Below are 19,072 nucleotides of genomic sequence, written 5' to 3'. Positions count from 1 at the left end.
TAAGGATTAAAAATTGACAGATACTGTAGTGTTTGTCATTAACAGCTAATTCTGCTGAAAGAAGCTTCAATTGATATATGGGGTCAATGGAAGATTTTGCTCTGATCACAAAAATGAAATATTGCTGTTTACTGCTTAGACTTTATAGATAACATATGACTTATTTTATTACTGGCCAACACATTTGGAGTAGAAGTTGTAAAAGAGGTTCAAAAGAAAGGAATATATCTTTAATGACACCCCAAGACATTATTTCATCAGTAACTATTAAAGAAAGGAAATGTTGTATTTAACGACACACTCAACACATTGTATTTACGGTTATATAATGTCAGACATATGGTTAAGGACCACACAGATATTGAGAGAGGAAACCCGCTGTCACCACTTCATGGGCTACTCTTTTCGATTAGCAGCAAGGGATCTTTTATATGCACAATCCCATAGACAGGATAGCACATACCACAGCCTTTGTAATGCCAGTTGGCTTAGATTTTATTGTCTAGATTATCCATTTCCAGACATCTGATGTGTTTTTGGTCATTCTGGTGTTTCTAATACCACGGAATGTTTAAAAATGCAGGTACCTGAGAAAAGTAACTGTTATTGATCTAGTCTACTTTTAAAGAATATTTCCCCATTTCAGTGTCACAGGCTCTTGTTTCACTCTATTGTAACTTTATCCAAATTTGTTACAGGTGTGTAGATCAACCAAACTTGGTGTTCACTTCCAACAGTTGAAATTAGTTTCTATGATTTTAAAATGTATTAGCAGAATTACATGTAGATTTAGAAAATAAGATAAAGAAACTGATTCTGCCACATGTAGGCAGTTCCTGAGATGCAGCATTACTTATTTTTGTATGGCCTTTTTTCACATGCAGGACGGCACATACCAGTACCATGGTCTTTCATATACCAGTAGATGTATATTAGTAGGGTCAGGAATATCCATAATTATATTAATCTTCAGTTATTAATTATAATGGTGATCCAGCAGAAATGCTGGTCTGATTTTTGACCTGACTAAGTTAAGTGAGTCAGTATTGGCTTCAGGCACATGAGAAAAATAGAAGTTGATACATGGGTAATCAGCCAGAGTGGACATTTTTGGAGTAACATCTTAACATGATCTACAATATATTCTAGGACAGGACTAAGTTCTACATGGTGGAGTCTTCTTTCTGTTTGGGCTGGGATGGAGCAGGATTTAGTTCAGTGGTAATCTGAGGTGCGAAAGGTCATGGGATCAGTTCCATTTCAATGAACCCATCTGTTTTTGCCTCTGCTGGGATTTCTGATTTGTGACTCATCTATGAAATGTTGTGGTTTGTGTTGTCCCTTTGTGGGTAATGGATATTCAGCTGTGGTGTCGGGCAAATTTATTTTCCTTCCCTTTCTCAGCTGCATTTGCTGGTTCAGGGTTTTAGCTTGTATACAGGTAAATGTAAAAGTATTTATTATCTACAGTCATGTTTGTTTACATCTATAGTCAAACCTGCCTTAAGCAGCCACCTGAGGATATCATGAACTGACCTCTTCCGACAAATGACTGCCTTAATACAGTTTAGTTTATTGGATGATTTAAAGAATAATATAGTGGATTTTTAAGACAGCAAGTTTCTTAATAAAGTTGGCTAATGGACTGCATTGACTGTAACAGTAATTATGCTAATAAGATTTTGATTTCTTGCCTGCGTTATCATGGCAATAAGTCTTGCATGTACTGAAATCAAGATTGAATAACTAAAATATGTTTTTGTTATTTCAGAAAATGGAAACAGATCCAGCTTCCCCTGCACCCATGCAGGACCAAGACCACATTCTACGCGACGAGTCGGACTTCATTGACAATGTTTCGCAGTTTTTCAACCAGGAGGAGATAAGTGATGTCAAACTCAAGGTGGGCAGTACCACCTTCTTTGCCCACAAGTTTGTTCTGGCCAAATCGAGCGAAGTATTTCGTACCATGCTATACAATAAGGAGTGGACCCAGGCTGGGATGACTGAAGTCCAGCTCAATGAGAGCACAGAGTGTGAGTTGTATTTCGACCGGTTCTTGAAATTCCTGTACACTGCCAAAGTGAACATCAGTGTGGACGCTGCAGTTGGTATCCTGTGTCTGGCGGACAAGTATAGCGTGGGATCTCTGAAGCATCTCTGCACCCAGTATATGGTGGAGCACACGCAGTCGCCCAAAGTGAAGAACGCTCTCAACTGGTACTCCTGGGCGAAAGCTTTGAATCTGGAGGGTCTCATTGAGTCGTGTTCCAAGACAATCGCCTGGAATGCACAGTCTCTCCTGCACCTCACTGAATGGGTCAGTATGGACATTGACTTCGTAAGTGACATTCTCAGCAACTCCGACCTGGTCGTCACCAGTGAGTGGATGATTTATGAATGCTTAAAGGAATGGCTGCTGGACGAAAACCACGTGGCCAGTTTCACTGACAATGCAAAACGCCTGCTTCCCATGATTCGCTTTCCGCAGATGCTTGTCTCACAGCTGTACCGAATTGAATCGGACCCTTTCGCGCAGCGGGAAGAAATCAAGGATCAGATACTGGACCTCGTCGGACAAGCGTACAGGTTCCGATCACTATGTCCATCACAGGTGGAGCTGGATGTTTCCTTCCTCGAGCCCTTCTACATTCCTCGCAATTACACTGACCTCACGGTCGACACAGTGCGCATGCAGAACACGCTGAGATTCGGGATTCAGGTGGATGTCCGGACGTATGTGGGTCCTGTTCCTTCAGAGTCTAAGGATGGAGAGTGGAAAATCACGTACCGAAAGACAAATGAGTGCTGGACGCTTCAGATTTACTGTCACGAGTCTGCGATGGTGAACGGTGAGGCTCGGATTCAGGCCAGTCTGATAATCTACGACGACGAGGACAAGGTGGTTCAGGTGGAATCCTCGCCAATCTTCTACTGCTCCCGTGGGAACCACCTGAGCATGAATGTCAACCTCCCAACCAACGAGGAGTCCAAACTGATGGGTGTGCTAATCAAACCAATGCCAAAATAAATGAGTGAATGGTTGTTGTATTCCAGCTCCATTCTGTATGCGAAAAAGTTCTGTCAACATTCCAAGATAAACGTGTGAACGGTTGTATTCCAGTTGCATTCTGTGTTTATGCAGAGTTCTGCTAATGTGGTCGGTGCCGATCGGACCCATTCAAAACTTTAGTTCTGAAACTAAAGTTGCCACTGAAGGTGTTGTTGTATATACATACATACACACATACATACATACATATATACATGAATTTCACACTTTCTGAAAAAATTAAATAGCTTGTTATTTCCACCAGACATATATTTCTAAAGGGTTTTGAAATGTTTTTGCCATACTCAAAATGCTCACCTGTGCAGATTTTGAGCCTGTCTATAAGGCAATTTTTTTATCAAATAAGGATTGTCTGTTATTTCTTTTATGTTCATCGGGGTATGAATAAAAAAAAATCATCCACAAAATGTGTTAATCGATGAAGCTGTTCTCACATAAGTTTGCGGATGTTTTTTGTTTTTTTCATACCCATATGAACGTAAAAGAAATAATAGACTATACCGGTACTTATAATTAAATGTGAATCATACTTGCTAATAATAACACTAAAACTTCATACTTTATTTTGATTTATTTTTAGTCCATAAACAATAATGCTCAATAAGACAACTTACCCATATAGAATGACGTCATCAGATACGACGTTCATCGAGAAACGAACAAACTCCTATTTTGTTATATCTGGACCAATGAGATGATGTTATGTTGTAATGAATGTAACAGAAATTTAATTGTTAACATTTGCAACAAATACACACAAAATTAAATCCCACAGAATTAACCCTTTAGCCGACAGCAGTAAAATAGGCCTTCTAGAATTTTTATAAAATTCACTAGCCATGGGATCAGTAATTTAAGAAATTTACTAGCCATGATTAAAAATCCACTAGCTCTACTTTACTTTAAGTAAATACAATTTTACTAATTAATAGTAATAATTGGATACGTCACCTAAAGAGGGAGATGGAGCTTAAAAATACTAAGATTGGGGGGTGGGGGTGAGAGTCGGTTACAGGATATTCATATTTAAAAAATAGACTAAAATTCAGCATTTGACAACTTTTGTTTTCACTAGCCATTGGGCTTGGTAATATTAGTTACTTACTAGCCTAATATTGAATATCACTAGCCATGGGAGTGGGGATACCATAATCTAGAAACCCTGAGTAAAACCCCATACCTACAGCAATTCATACACCTGATGGGCAGTCATTTGAGCCCTGCACAAACTTCAACTTAAATTATTATTCTAATTCCACTCAGTTGGGAGAACAAATCTTACTGGATCTCTCCCAAAATTTTAGGGTGGTAAAACCTGCGTTTTACAGACCTCGCATTTTTAAAATTAAACTATGTTATATAACTTATAACTTGACCAAAGAACAAGGGTGTGTTGTAAGGACGACATGAAGACCATTTTACTATCTTACATATTACTTAATTGTTAAATACTGAATCATTGTAAAGTCAGCAATGAACATGTTTTTTAATTAACATTGATTGAACATCTCAAGTCACTGGGTTACCTAATGACATCAGCTGATGACATTTAAAATGGTTATTATTACTAAAAGTCAGGCAATTTTCTACTGAAAAATCACTAACAGGTGTATTAGAATATGGATAGCCCTAATGTGAATTTACCGTTAAAAATTTGTTTTATAAAACTAAATTTGCGACAGTTAAAGCACCAATCTATATTGGGAAATCAGAAGACAAAGTAGGTGTTTTGTATGAGAGGATTCCAAACCAATGGATGAGTGAGAGTTTGGTGTGTTTTTTATTTATACAGTCATTGACATGAATCATTTGTAACAGTTGCATTCCATAGAAATTATGAAATACCTTACTTTAAAATACTTGTAATCTTCTTCAGCAAATGACCGAAGTGTACTGCGATTCTTGTAAGTTTTGTAAATTGATAATAGGTGAAATCTAGGAGGATTGATGTAATGGAGGTATGAATCTTTACAAACCACTGAGCATTCACAAATGGGTTTTAAAATTGGGCATTAGTCATGGAATTATGAATGTTCACAAACTATGTACCGATATTGAAGAAGCAGTTGTAGTCAGGTGTGGGTATTGTTTTGGGCACAATTGTTTTTTTTTTTATATTCCCTCTGTAATAAACAAAAGAAAAAGTACGTCAATACATTTCCTTATACTGGTAATAATGATGGAATTGAGTAATCTTTACATTCCATATTATATGACCAAAACAAACATTATGTAATCTTAGAGTGGAAGGAAAGCGATTGTGTGTTTGATATACATGTATATTTCTGATGTGCAGTTGATGTAAATAAGATCCATGACATTTTTTCTTTTCTGTCCCATTCAGTGTTCCACAACTGGCTGTGGTATATGCTGTCCTGTCTGTGGGAAAGTGCATATGAAACAAACCCTTGCTGCTTTTTGGTAGCAGTAGCCATGTGGAATAAGCTAGTTTTTTCTCATTCCCTAGATATAGCTGTAAGTTAGAGACAGATCAGGTCAGGTCAGGTCAGGTCAGGTCAGGTACGTCAGGTCAAAAGTTTTAACATGCACATTCAGAACAAGCCGTTGTAGCACACTCCTGTCATTGGCCCAGGTGTCGATTTTCACTGGCTTCGCTGTCCAGGACAGGAAAAGGTTTGGGGTGGGTGGGAGGGGAGGGCTCCCACACTGGCATGTGCAACGGAGCACAAGCAGCCCGACCAGAGTCGGTAGCGGGTCAGGGTTGGTTTCAGTGCTATTGAATTTTAAATGTCACGTAGGATTAAAGCCAAGTAGAAAATGTTGCATAATTTCTTGACGGTAATTTTGATGCATAATTTAGAATGGTTCATAAAAATTGAAAATGGAGCCAATTGGTTGATTTGACTTACTAGTAGTTGATCGAAAGGTAGCTCAGTTAGAGACAAACGGCCATAGGTTAAAATGTGCTGTGTTACATATAGCAGGTTTCTTGTATCAATGCCATAGCAGGGTTGTTTGGGGTGGCTGGATAGTGGTACTTACAGTCTCACAAAAATATTCCTGCATAGCCTTCAATCATTAAACAAAAATCATCCAGTGTTGAATATCATAGAATATCAAACAAAATCTGCCTTATTACTCAAACATGTTCTGTTAACAACAATACACATGAGTTTTTTGTTATACCACGGTTGTGAGTTATTGTCCACTGGGTGGGTAGGTAGGGAGAGCAGTTGCCCTGTGTACAAGGAATATTTATGTTGTCCGTATATGGCAGTGCTGTAGCCATAGCTTTTTATATAGGGCTAGCCACTACTTTTATTTGTAGATAACTGGGTGTTGTTATCCTTTTTAACTAAAATCTATTGTTCAAATAGAACTTCAATTCCATTTCAGTATAAGGCCAAACAAAATAAATTTCTGGTCTCTGGTCAGCACACGCGTCGATTTTGACCCTCGCACGTCAATTTTTAAATACATTTTTTTATTATTTCCTGCGGTATGACGTGGATTTTTGCCGGACTTTTCTTACTAGGACGTCAAACCATATCTGGAGCCAAAATGTCATCGTGTATGAACTAGGACATGCTTGGACCATTAGCTGTCTTTATTTTCTCTCTAAAACAGGGGTCCTATTGTTCTGAATGAGTAGCATGGCTTGTTTTAAAAACATTTGCGGCCAAAGTCGAAGTAATAAAAATTACCTTGGCTATATGGAAAATGTAAAGGAAAATATTTAGAGTACCAAGTCAGTGTCCTGAAGGGGCACCATGGCCACTGAGGATGGACCAAGGCAGATGAGGAGGATATAAAAAAAGCTAAATATACTCGCCTTTTCTTTGCATTCCATACTTATAAAAAAAACCCACATCAATTCTGGACACCCGCCTGCTACCGATTCGATCGGGCTGCTGGTGCTCCCTTGCACCCGCCAGTGCAGGTGGTCCCTCCTCTCCTCTCCCCCCACCTTTCCTATCATGGATGGAAGAGCCGGCCTTGGCCGGCTCTTGTGACCATGACAGGTGTGTGCTACAACAGCTTGTTCTGAATGTGCACATAAAACCCTATGACCTGACCTGACCTAATTCTGGAATTTTGGTCTGACCAGAGACCGAGATCTTTTTATTTTTTGATCTTAATGTGATGGACCTGTGATATTATACAACCATGTGGTGAACTGTTCAGACAGATTGCCATATCCTTTAATCAAAAGCACAACAGATAAAATGGCAATTAAATTTTGCTATTAGTTGATCCATTCTCAAGATGAATCCTACTGATGAAGCATTCCGTTTTTTACTTTGTCTTTCGGATATAATACGTTTTTTTTAATATATTATTTTTGATAGTGAAAACTCTCACCCGTTTTACATTTAAGTGCTAATTTATTCATTTGTGATCATGGTGAAAATTGTTACAACTTGTCTCGTTTGTTATACATGTGTCCACTATTTTTACAAATATATCAATTATGTTTTAATTTATTCTTTTATTTAATCATGCATATGTAATTATTTGTTAATAGTGTATATTAAATAGGTGACATTTATTTGGTGTTGTTGGGGCTTTTGTGGGGGTTTTCTATATGCATCCATTTTCAGTGTGTTTTTGTCAATTATTCTAGTTTGACATAATGTAAAAGAAAAAAGAAAAAAAGGAACTATTTTGGAAATAATAGAAATGTTCTATTTTTGGGGCACAATTTGAAAGATGTTAAGATATACATAAAATATCAATATATCACCCACAGTGAAGAATGTCGTCTGCTTACAGGGTTTAAAATTATATTTTCCCCCAAAAAATTAATTGTACATATATGAAAAATGGAAAAATAATCAAATATTGTTTATTAAGATAAAAACTAATCAAGAAAATAGAATTTCAAACTTCATGAGCAGAAGACATTATTTTATTTAAATACTGATTAATATTTTTACACATTGCACATGAAAATAGAACATTTTTGTTATTTCCAAAGCACTTTTCCATTTCTTTTCAAGTCAATCCAAATTGAAATAACCTGACTTGAATATAGAGGCAGCTGGTACGAGGTACAGACAGATTATTTTCCATGTTTACACTGGTAAACATCTCTGACAGTAGCTTGTGGAAATTTCCCTATTAACTCAGTAGACCACTGGAATCTTACATTAAGAATCCCAGGTTCAAATCCCTTCAGTGGAGGTAGATGTATCGGTTATATTTGGATTCACTGTAGGGCCTGGGCATGTTCAGAGTACAAGAATACAATTTTGTTATAACCTACATGTAGTTAGAATCTGTAACTGGTATATCAAAGGCCGTGGTATGTGCTGTCCTGTCTGTGGCTAGTGCATAACCAGAGTACTAGCTCAGTAAGGGCCATTTTCCTTGTGGGCTTTTTTAGGTATGGAATGTGCAAAATGGATGCATAAAAAAAAAAAAATCTTTGGTTATTAATAGCAGCGGTTTCATGTGCACAGCATAAAAAAATGCACACATGGAAAACAAACGGCCCTAATACATACAAAGTCACATTCCAGTTATAATGTTACCAAGGATACCAAGTTATAACTGACTAAACATGCTCAAAAAGTATACTCACATAACGACATTACTACCACAAAGTAATGTGGTGTCGATCAAACCGATATTCACAGTTGACAACAATGCTGTAAGTATTTTGCAAATCATGGTGTTTTTTTTAATGGAAACGACCGTTCCAGAATTAACCAATTTGAGGAAAGGGAAAGAAGGCCTCAGTGGTGTCCAGGAATAAAACATTAATTGTGGTGCCTCCTGCTACTAGGTGTGGCACAACATAGCCCAGTGGTAGAGCATTCATCTCATGTACAATTGATCTCCACACTGGATGTCAAACATTTGGTAATTTTAACGGTCTTAATTCACAGGAAAGCTGCTACATTTTTCCATTATCAGCAAGAGCTCTTTTATATGTACTTTTATAGACCAGATAGCAAATACCATGACTTTTGATACATGTCACGGGGCACTGATTGGGATGGGGGAAAAACCCAATGGGTCTGCTGAGGTTTGATCCCACGACTCGAGCATCTCAGGTAGGTGCTCTACCAACGGAATTAAATCACACCCCTCCAGGCTACTCATGGACATTACTACAGATGTCAACAACAAAACCAAAAAGTTTAAACTTTAGTTTTGTTTAATGACACCACTAGAGCACATTGATTTATTAATCATTGGCCATTAGATGTCAAACATTTGGTAATTATTATATATAGTCGGAAAGGAAACCAGTGAACAGAGAGGAAACCAGTGGACAGAGAGGAAACCAGTGAACAGAGAGGAAACCAGTGGACTACATCCTGCCCCTAACAAAACTAAAACATTCTGAGGCTTGGTTTATTACACAGTATGAATATATGAATACATTAAACAAATACAGATTTATCAAATGTACTTTTATTTCTTAAAACCAAATAACAATTTTCCAAACAAAACAATACAAATCATATTTTAAACATGAAAATAAAGTAATTTCATTCATGTTCATTAAAATGTTTTTTAAAAACCCAACAATGATGAAAAATCACATAACAAATTATTTTAACTGCTGGCAAGTTTTTTTAACTTACAAATATGTCGAAAGGAGACGATGCTTTCAGAATTTTGATTCATGTGAAGTTGCAAACAAATTGCACAAACAGTTTTTAACATGATTGACGAAGGGAGATTACTGTTTACAAAGAATGAGCAATTGTCATTAAGATGTTTTGCCAGAAGAAAAATGAAGACTGATTTCTTCAGGCAAAGAATTGAAGGGTTTTTTCATTATGAAGAACACTACATGAATCTAGGCTACTAATAATTAATTATGCAACTGTTAAAAACTTAATATGTTCATTCCTTGAACTAGTAAAATAAAAGAAAACACTTTAATAAAATCTATACCAAATAAGCAATTAAACTATTTTACAAATTGGCCTTCATCCAAGATGTTTGTAAATATATCTGAAAACCCCCCAACTAAAAACAAAGAAGAAAACAACTTTTAAAAATCCCAAGAACAAAATGAATCCTATTCAGAATCGGTAAAAGTAAAACATTATTTCACTAAAACTGAAAATGAGCAAGTACAACGGATGCTAATTAATAATAATAAACATGATTTTATTTGTCTAAAAAAATTTTTTTTAATATAATCTATTCTATAGTGAATGTCAAAAATATCATTCCCGATAATACAAATGAACTGGCAATATAATATATTCAAAATAGTATCAAACAAACTACATTCCTAGGACTAGAAAACAAAAATATAAAATATAACAATAAAAGTAAAATGTTTTTAAAACTGAACATAGTATGATAAACAAAGTAATACTGGCATAAAATATTTCAACCATGAAGAAAACAGTCGGCAATTCTTGCAACTAGTCATCCATTTTTGCTGTTGCTTCATTGTGATCGACCAATGGATTGTTATAGCTGAAGTCAATCAGTGGTGGGATGAATGTCTGGAAACACAATGAATGAATGAACGAATGAATGAATGAATGAAATATCTTAATGAAATATCTTAATAAATATTAAAAACTGGGCTAAGATTTTCAAAGCTATCTCAGTGTTACAATATTGTAAAACCATCCTAAACTATGACGTGACTATGACACATGCGATAGTCTCCGACAGTTTTACAATATCAGTGCTAAACATAGCTTTGAAAATATGGGCCCAGATGTATCACCTCAACCCTGTTAATTATTACTGTTATAAATGAATCGATCAATCAAATATCTAATACATGTATATTAAATATTAAAAAACAGAAGCCCGACCCTCCACCTTTATTACTACTTTGTTCCACCTTTTGCAGAAATTAAACCAACACCAAGTCCATTAAGGTTGACTGCTCCTGCGACCCACCACGCCTAAGATGAACACTTTACCACCGAGTCACAAATGATGACTAGCTAAACTATGGCCTCGGTGGTGTCATGGTTAAACCATCAGACATAAGGCTGGTAGGTACAGGGTTCTCAGCCCGGTACCAGCTCCCAACCAGAGCGAGTTTTAATGACTCAATGGGTAGGTGTAAGATCACTACACCCTCTTCTTTCTCATTAACCACTAACAACTAACCCACTGTACTAGACAGACAGTCCAGATAGCTGACATGTGCCCAGGACAGCATGCTTGAACCTTAATTGGATATAAATAAACTGAAATGGAAATGAAAATATTCTAGCTAAAAGTCGAAATAGATTAAAATTACAGAAGAAAAATAAAAATCAAGACACATTAAAACGAATATTAATATGATGAAAATTGCTATAAACAATATGTAGAATGCAATCTTTGAGACATGAAAGATGAGTAGTGTATGATTCAACCATCCTTTGATGGGATTTGAACCTGTGTCTTCAGGTTGAGACTCTTAAAAATGTCTCAATCACAGAAATCACTGAACAAATATCAAAACCTGATCATCCATTGTCCGTTTGTAGAGGAATCGCTGACTGTTCTGCACATAATTCTGAAGTTGTGGATTGTAGCCGAGGTAGTCAAAACTCTGAAATGGCGGCTGGTAGTACGTGGGAGCAGGCTACAATAAAAGATAAACTATCATTCCAAAAAGTCTGGGGTTTTTTTAACGATACCACTAGAACACATTGATTAATTCATTGGATGTCAAACATTTGGTAATTCTGACATGACACAGTCATCAGAGGAAACCCACAACATTTTTTTTAATGCAGCAAGGGATCTTTTATATGCACCCTCCAACAGACAGGATGGCACATACCACAGCCTTTGATATACAAGTCGTGGTGCACTGACTGGAACAAAAAATAGCCCAATTGGCCGATAGACGGGGGATCAATCCCATACCGATGGGCATCGAGCGAGTACCTTACCACTGGTCTATGTCCCACTCCTCATTCCACAAAATTTTAGTTCCGTATCTTGAGACATTACAAAAAACAACAAGTTTGGAAAACACATTTTCATATGTCCTAAGCTCAAGGGCCATAACTCTTGTCACAAATGGGTGAATCGCCACGAAACAACTCAAACTTATTCTGTAATAGAATGTGATAAACACTATGCACATAAATTCAGCTGAGCAATATCTTGAGGCAAAGCCAAAAATTAGTCCGGAAAACTTAAGTGGAACAGACGGACAGATAGACAGACAGACAGAACAGTGATGAAACCTATAGTCCCCTCTGGTTGGACCGGTAGAGGACTAATAAAAGCTTATAAGCAATATTTTAAAACAATTAGTTGAAAAAATCAAAACACCTCTTCCTCCCCCAACCCCCCAAAAAATCCCCATTATCTTTATGTTAAACTTATTTCAAGGAATGCTGTAGTATTTGAAAACACTTCAATCCAATGTTGAGAAGCAGACTCACAAACCTACTGGTGTTTTCAAATAATGGGGCACAGTCGGGCACTTAACAACAGAAAGGGGCGAGATGTAGCCCAGTGGTAAAGCGCTAGCTTGATGCGTGGTCAGTTTGGGATCAATCCCCGTCAGTGGCCCCATTGGGCTATTTCTCGCTCCAGTCAGTGCACCACGACTGGTACATCAAAAGCCATGGTAAGTGCTATCCTGTCTATGGGATGGTGCATATAAAAGATCCCTCGCTGTTAATCGAAAAGAGTAGCCCATGAAGTGGCGATGGCGGGTTTCCTCCCTCAATATCTGTATGGTTCTTTACCATATGTCTGATGCCATATAACCATAAATAAAATGTGTTGAGTGCATCATTAAATAAAACATTTCTGTCCTTCGTAATAACAATATTTTAACATGCATTCATTTATAAACTATTTAACATCTTTGATATGCTTGTGATTTTTTAAAATAACATTGAAATAAGTAACGTAATACAAGTCCAATACTGGGCCCAACAAATAGCTCAACATCTCGATGCATTGCAAATTTTTTTTTTTTAATCTGGAAAACTATATGTAGGACAGATGGACAGATAGATGGACGGACATGTAGACAGATAGACAAAACGAACAGGCATTGCAGTTGGATCGGTACAGGACTAAAAAAAAAAAAAATTATTGAATTAATATATAGTCCGTCCCACAGGGAACTCATACTATGAAATTTACTACAATTATTTATTTCTGAGCAGATTGATTTGTAAATTGCAAACAAAAACAGGGTTTTTTTTTATTATTTCCAAAACACTTTTACTTTTCTTCTTACGTGAAACCAAACTGAAATTATTTACAAAAAAACTGTTTTAATTTTACAAATACTATACTATATCAGCAATACTTGTAGATAATATGAGTTTATGAAAACCAAACTTTTATTGGGATACCCGTTTTACGAGTCTGTTCATGTTCCCTTCTTCCCTTGCAGTGTTTCTGCCAGAAAGAACTTTGGAGGGATAGCACTATGGAATTGAATGCAACCACAGTCAACGGGGGGTATGGGGGGGGGCCTCCCCCAGAAAGAAAATTGGTTACGTTAAGGTTAAGAAAATCGTACAGTAATGATAAAGTAATTAATTTTGTCAAAAGATTAACTTAAAAATAAAATCTGCAGAAACATTTGGGTATGGCACCATACCCATTTTACCCTCCGGCAGAAACCCTGCCCTGACACACACCCCCCCCCCCCCCCCATCAATAATATTTCCTCGATCCGAACCTGACAATACATGTTAATTTAAAGTACTGTACTTTTTTCCACACACTAAAGTCTAAACCAAATTCCATAAACAAGCAAAATGGCAGACGGCAAGAAAACTACATGTATTTTTTTCCCTATGCAATCTCAGCAAAGTCAATATCGGTGACATCATTAGTCTTGTACATGTACATGCTTGGCTAGCTATTTTAATTTGACGCAAAAATTACATGTAATAATTGACATTTGGTTACAGAATATATCAGCATTTCTGCTATTTAATTGATAATTTGGCGAACACATTTTCTTACCCTGAACTAGCCCTGACATGTATGTGTAATGTGTGTCACTGTGATGGTTTTTTCACGATTTCTGTCTGGACAACATTTGGAGAAAATCTACTGCTGATGGTGATTAAAGGTAAGAGAGTAATTTATTGTAGTTGTTAACATTTTGGTTCGGACTTTAGAGCAACTTCTGTGACAAGGGTTTACAAGAGATTTATTGAAAGATGTGTGTAACTGTTTACCGTGAACATGGTGGGATGGTTTGGATGGTACTGCTGTATGGTCTGGTTCTCAGGTACGGGTTTCATCTCGGGTGTGTCCTTCTTCGGAGTAACAGCCATCTGCTTCTCATCTGCTTATAACGTGATTGAAAAGAAATGGCAGCACTTTGAAAATGGGTTGTATGTCCAATAATTGAAAAAGTCAACGGAATTGCCGTGTTTGGTGGCTATCAGAATACTAACTTAACACTCTGTCAGTGCCACATGCTTTTAGGACAGGGCATATGTTCTTAACCACAGATCACCTAGACAAATCCTAAAGCCCCGTTCACATGTAGGACCTCCACGAGTCTAAAATATTGGACCTGGGTACTCGAGGGTCAAATTCGACCCAGACCAGAGTACCCGACACTTATCTGATACTAAATGATAACGAGACTAAGTAATAAAGTAAAATAGCATTATGCATCTTAATTCCAGCGCTGAACATGGATGGCTTTTGTTTTTTCTCCATGTCTCATAGCCCTATAATGTAAGCATATGGAAAAATGACGTAAAAATTAATTAAATGAGAGTGCTCTTCATTGCATGGGTACTCGAGTTCTGTGAACGGACTCCAGTCTTGTTAGACTCGGACCGCCCGCGCTGGCAAGTTCAAGAGATCACCAGCAACCCGACCGAGATAGTAATGAGCAGGGGCAATTATGGTACAAATGAATTTTGAATGTCCAGTAGGACTAAGTCAAAAACGAAAGTATTACGCAATTTCTTGAAGATATTTTGGCACATTTTGGAATGGTTCATCGAAAGATAACGGGGAGCTACATGTCATTTTTTAACTTAGTTTGCCGAAAGTAGCTCATAGAGTGTGTGTGTGTGTGTGTGAACAGGGTGATAAATTCAGATGAAAATATAACGTTTTACTTTTTCTCTCTTCCTCTAGAGCTTGTCGTCGTCTTAATTTTATTTTCTGGCAACTTGCCCGCCGTGAGTCGATAATAATACTGCAGTTTTTGCAATGGCAGTTGATATACTGGCAATAAGCCTTGTGGCCTCTCACTGGAATTTTCAGCCCATGGTTGCGACAAACGGCACACGTTGGAGGTTTTCGAGATGTTTTTATCACTTTAACATCAGTTGCTACAAAAAAAAATAATTAAATCTTACAAATATGATAATACATGTACAAACAAAAATGCAATGGCCCTAGTTATTAGGAAAAGATAGAAAGAAATGTTTTATTTGACAACGCACTCAAAACATTTTATTTATGGTTATATGGCATCAGACATATGGTTAAGGACCACAGATAGTGAGAAAGAAATCCCGTTGTCGCCACTTCATGGGCTAATCTTTTTGACTAGCAGCAAGGGATCTTTTATATGCACCATCCCACAGACAGTACATACGACGACCTTTGATATGCCAGTCATGGTGCATTGGCTGGATAGTAGTTATTAGGAAGTGTAAAATATATCCAGCTATTACAGCTGTTCCAAGATAATCATTGGCTGTTGGATGTCAAACATTTGGTAATTCCGTTTACTTGTAGTCATAGACCAATCTAATTAAAATTAGCTCCACTATTACATGTGGATCTAAAGAATCACTGGCAGGATTCGGCAAGTAAGGTTTTGATTGGTGGACATGAGCTCCAACTGGCTGTCTTTAGATCCACATGTAATAGTGGAGCTAATTTTAATTAGATTGGTCATAGACAAGACCCACTGCATTTTTCCATTAGCCATAAATGATTTTTTTTTTAATGCACTTTGCCACAGACAGGACAGCACATGCCATGACCTTTGCAATTTAGAATGTCCAGTGTGTTTCCAGTTGTTTTGGTGCTTCTACTTCATCTTGTTGGTGGATATATACCAGTAAAAGATTCCTTAATTACTACTAATCGAAAGATGAAGTTTCCTCTCTAAGACAATATAAAAAATACCAAATGTTTGACATCCAATACTAATTAATAAATCAATGTGCTCTAGTGGTGTCGTTAAACAGAACTGGTTTTTTTTTGGGGTGGGGGTGGTTCAATTTGGCAGTCCTTGGTTTTTGAAAAACCATGGCAAGTGAAAAATCGCACACCTCAAAATGCTTAGGCGAGTGAAAAATTGCACTCATCAAAATGCTAAGGCGAGTGAAAACCAAGCATTATTAATTGATGAAGTAATTAATACATGTAAATGTAGAGACATATGTTGCAAAAATGAACCCATAAACCAATAATGTTTTCTTCAAAATTATTTTACATGTGCTGTTTATTAAGTGTGAGGTGCGTTCTTTTTCACACTCGCCAGATTGAAATTACGTGCGCTGTACAAGCGCGATCGCACTCGCGCACCTTAAAATACAAAGTCTGATTTGGTAGTAGCTCAAAATGTATTTAGTGCACAACACTGTCAAGAGAATAGGCCTATCACTAAAGTTAAAAGTGTGTTTTGTTTAACGACCCCAATCACACACATTATACAAATACAAGTGAAAAGGTATAATAATTGTACAGTTCCGATAAAATATACATGCTTACTAAATATTGTATTAAATTTAAAAAAAAATCATTGAAAACGTCCAACTGAAATCAACACAAAACCACGAGCCAAGCAATCGACAACGCGTGTGCATGCTTAACGCCAGCTAGAGTTCATCAAAGGTTCATAGCTGAAATAGAAATCTAGACTACTATACTGACTGAAAAAGAAAGGAAAAACAAAAGAAGAAGAAAGAAAACAAAAAACCAGAAAGAAAAACATGTTGAAAGCTAGCTAAAGGCTCCTCCAACTGGTCTGTTTAAATTTTGTAGTCGGACTGTCTCACCCTTCTACAAAAATGTTGTTGATGTTTTGTTGTTTTTTGTAAATAATTTCAATTTGGTTTGACGTAAGAAGAAAAGTAAAAGTGTTTTGGAAATAATAACAAATTATTATTATTTTGTGTGTAATTTGGAAAACAATCTGCTTAGATATAAACAACTAGTAGGCCTAAGCTTAGTAAATTTCATAGTATGGGAAAAAAGCGATCCCTGTTGGACGGACTATAGATATTTTCGATATAAAACAGCTATCTCGAGTGTCCTCTTCCATTTCATTTCCTGTTATTTTCGTGCTTATATCCCATTAGGTCCAAGCACGCTGTCCTGGGCACACACCTCAGCTATTTGGGCTGTCTGACCAGGACAGTGGGTTAGTTGTTAGTGACAACGTGGTTAGTGAGAGAGAAGAGGGTGTAGTGGTCTTACACCTACTTACTGAGTCGTTAAAACTCGCTCTGAGTGGAAGCCGGTACCCGGAGGTGAACCCAATACCTATTAGCCGTATGTCCGAAGTATAACCACTACAATACCGATTCTGGTAGGACCCTAATGGTCAAGGTCAAGGTCAAAGGGTTTTACGTGCACGTTCAGAGCAAGCTGTTGTAGCGCACGCCTGTCGTGGGCACAGGTGCCGGCCTCTCTGTCCAAGACAGGAGACCCTAATGTTTAGTGTTGGTCTATTTATATCTAAACATATCTAGAGAACACTAAGCTAGCTGAAAGATTGGGAAGAAAAACGTTCACTAGACTAGTGTATGCGTTTCTTGTTAAACCAAATGACCATGTATGTCTTAGACCAGTCAAACTGTTCGCGAACGTTAGCGTCTCTGAGACCAGTCAAACTTAGCGAACGTTAGCGTCGCTCGCTGTCGCTGAACACGGGACACATTTCACCAAAATGCCAAAGGTGAAATTTTTGCTTCTTTGTTTTGTTTAACGACACCACTAGAGCACATTGATGAGTTAATCATCGACTATCGAATGTGAAATATTTTGTAATTCTGAAACCTCTTTTAGGCCTATATATGCACTATTCCACAGACAGGATAGCACATATGGATAATAATAATAATAATACAAAAAAATATTATAGGTAACAATTCGGGGGGTGGGGGTTGCAAATAAGTGAACATTTCACGTGAGAAGGACTATAAACCCCCACCCTACCCCCACGTTGCTTTTGGATAGTCCTACGTACAAACAAAAGCACCCAAATATAACCTTTAAATTAATTTGGTAAAAACAATCTACATCTCAAAACGACAATCATAGTTTAGAAATTGCAAATAAACAATTTAATACGTTTCATTAATTCAATATAGAACATAGATGACACAATGTATCTACAGGTGCTTTCAAATGGAAACAAAATGGCGCTGAGCGTGGTGTTAAACATTGTTAACTATAAAGTTAACCAGAAAACAAAATGTTCAAAAGATATACATTGTAGATCGTTAGGAAAAGGCTATTGGTTTGTTATACAAAGTGAAACGTGACAAAAGAAAGCAAAGAATGTAATAATATATATATACACGTATACTGTAATTATTTAAAACTCTAATTTATAAATGAATAACAAATTTACCCATCTCAAATAAACCGCAATTGCAACTTCAGTGCCCTTGTTACCAGTGTGTGAATTTTAGAAATATGCAAGAATCATTATATATTCTGGCGACACCAGTAATTTACATAAAACAAAGTTGAATAAACTGACTTAGACAACCAATGGGTAGCAACACGTCAATTTCAATTCACCGCCCAATGAGTGAGGTATAGTACACGAAAATGGAGTTGGCACACAGAAAGCGCAGTCTTCTTTCTTTCTTTCTTTTTTTCTTTTTTTCAATAATACACATTAAAACAGTTCAGGAACCTGGGAATATTTTGCGAGGGAGGTGAGGGGAACTAACTGGAAAAGGGCATATTGACCACGTCGTCAAAAGGGCATATCCTAATGAAGGGGGAAAAAAGGGGGGGGGGGGGGCACTTGAAATTGTTTAGGGTGATTTGTCCCCTGGTTCACCCTTGGACCCGCCTCTGTAAAATACTGCTCTGCAAGGCTCAATGGGTAGGTGTAAACCACTTGTA

The 19,072-nt window shown here is 37.1% G+C and overlaps 2 protein-coding genes across 7 annotated transcripts in view; one reads left to right on the top strand and one right to left on the bottom strand.

Moving 5' to 3' along the window:
* Positions 1-4,006, top strand: part of LOC121374078 (BTB/POZ domain-containing protein 17-like) — a 39,740-nt gene extending 35,734 nt beyond the window's left edge. For all 5 annotated transcript variants that reach the window (XM_041500989.1, XM_041500992.1, XM_041500988.1 and 2 more), the window contains exon 2: positions 1,772-4,006. In XM_041500989.1, coding sequence (XP_041356923.1) covers positions 1,772-3,031 — 1,260 coding nt within the window. In that variant the 3' untranslated portion in view covers positions 3,032-4,006. The remainder of the gene's footprint in view (positions 1-1,771) is intronic.
* Positions 4,007-9,497: 5,491 nt separating this feature from the next.
* Positions 9,498-18,723, bottom strand: LOC121374998 (doublesex- and mab-3-related transcription factor 1-like). 2 transcript variants are annotated; one of them, XM_041502182.1, is made up of 5 exons: positions 18,567-18,723; positions 15,088-15,303; positions 14,185-14,294; positions 11,478-11,600; positions 9,498-10,512 (listed from the first exon to the last, which is right to left on the bottom strand). In XM_041502182.1, the coding sequence occupies exons 1-5, from the start codon at positions 18,568-18,570 to the stop codon at positions 10,429-10,431; spliced, it is 537 nt and encodes a 178-aa protein (XP_041358116.1). In that variant the 5' UTR covers positions 18,571-18,723; the 3' UTR covers positions 9,498-10,428. The 2 variants fall into 2 exon arrangements, with proteins under 2 accessions (XP_041358116.1, XP_041358115.1); XM_041502181.1 differs by having other exon boundaries at positions 14,185-14,297; positions 18,567-18,722.
* Between the last annotated feature and the right edge of the window lie 349 nt (positions 18,724-19,072).

Source organism: Gigantopelta aegis, chromosome 6 (genome assembly GCF_016097555.1).
Source record: "Gigantopelta aegis isolate Gae_Host chromosome 6, Gae_host_genome, whole genome shotgun sequence".
NCBI classification, from domain to species: Eukaryota; Metazoa; Mollusca; class Gastropoda; order Neomphalida; family Peltospiridae; genus Gigantopelta; species Gigantopelta aegis.
This window is presented reverse-complemented; position numbering and strand designations above follow the sequence as displayed.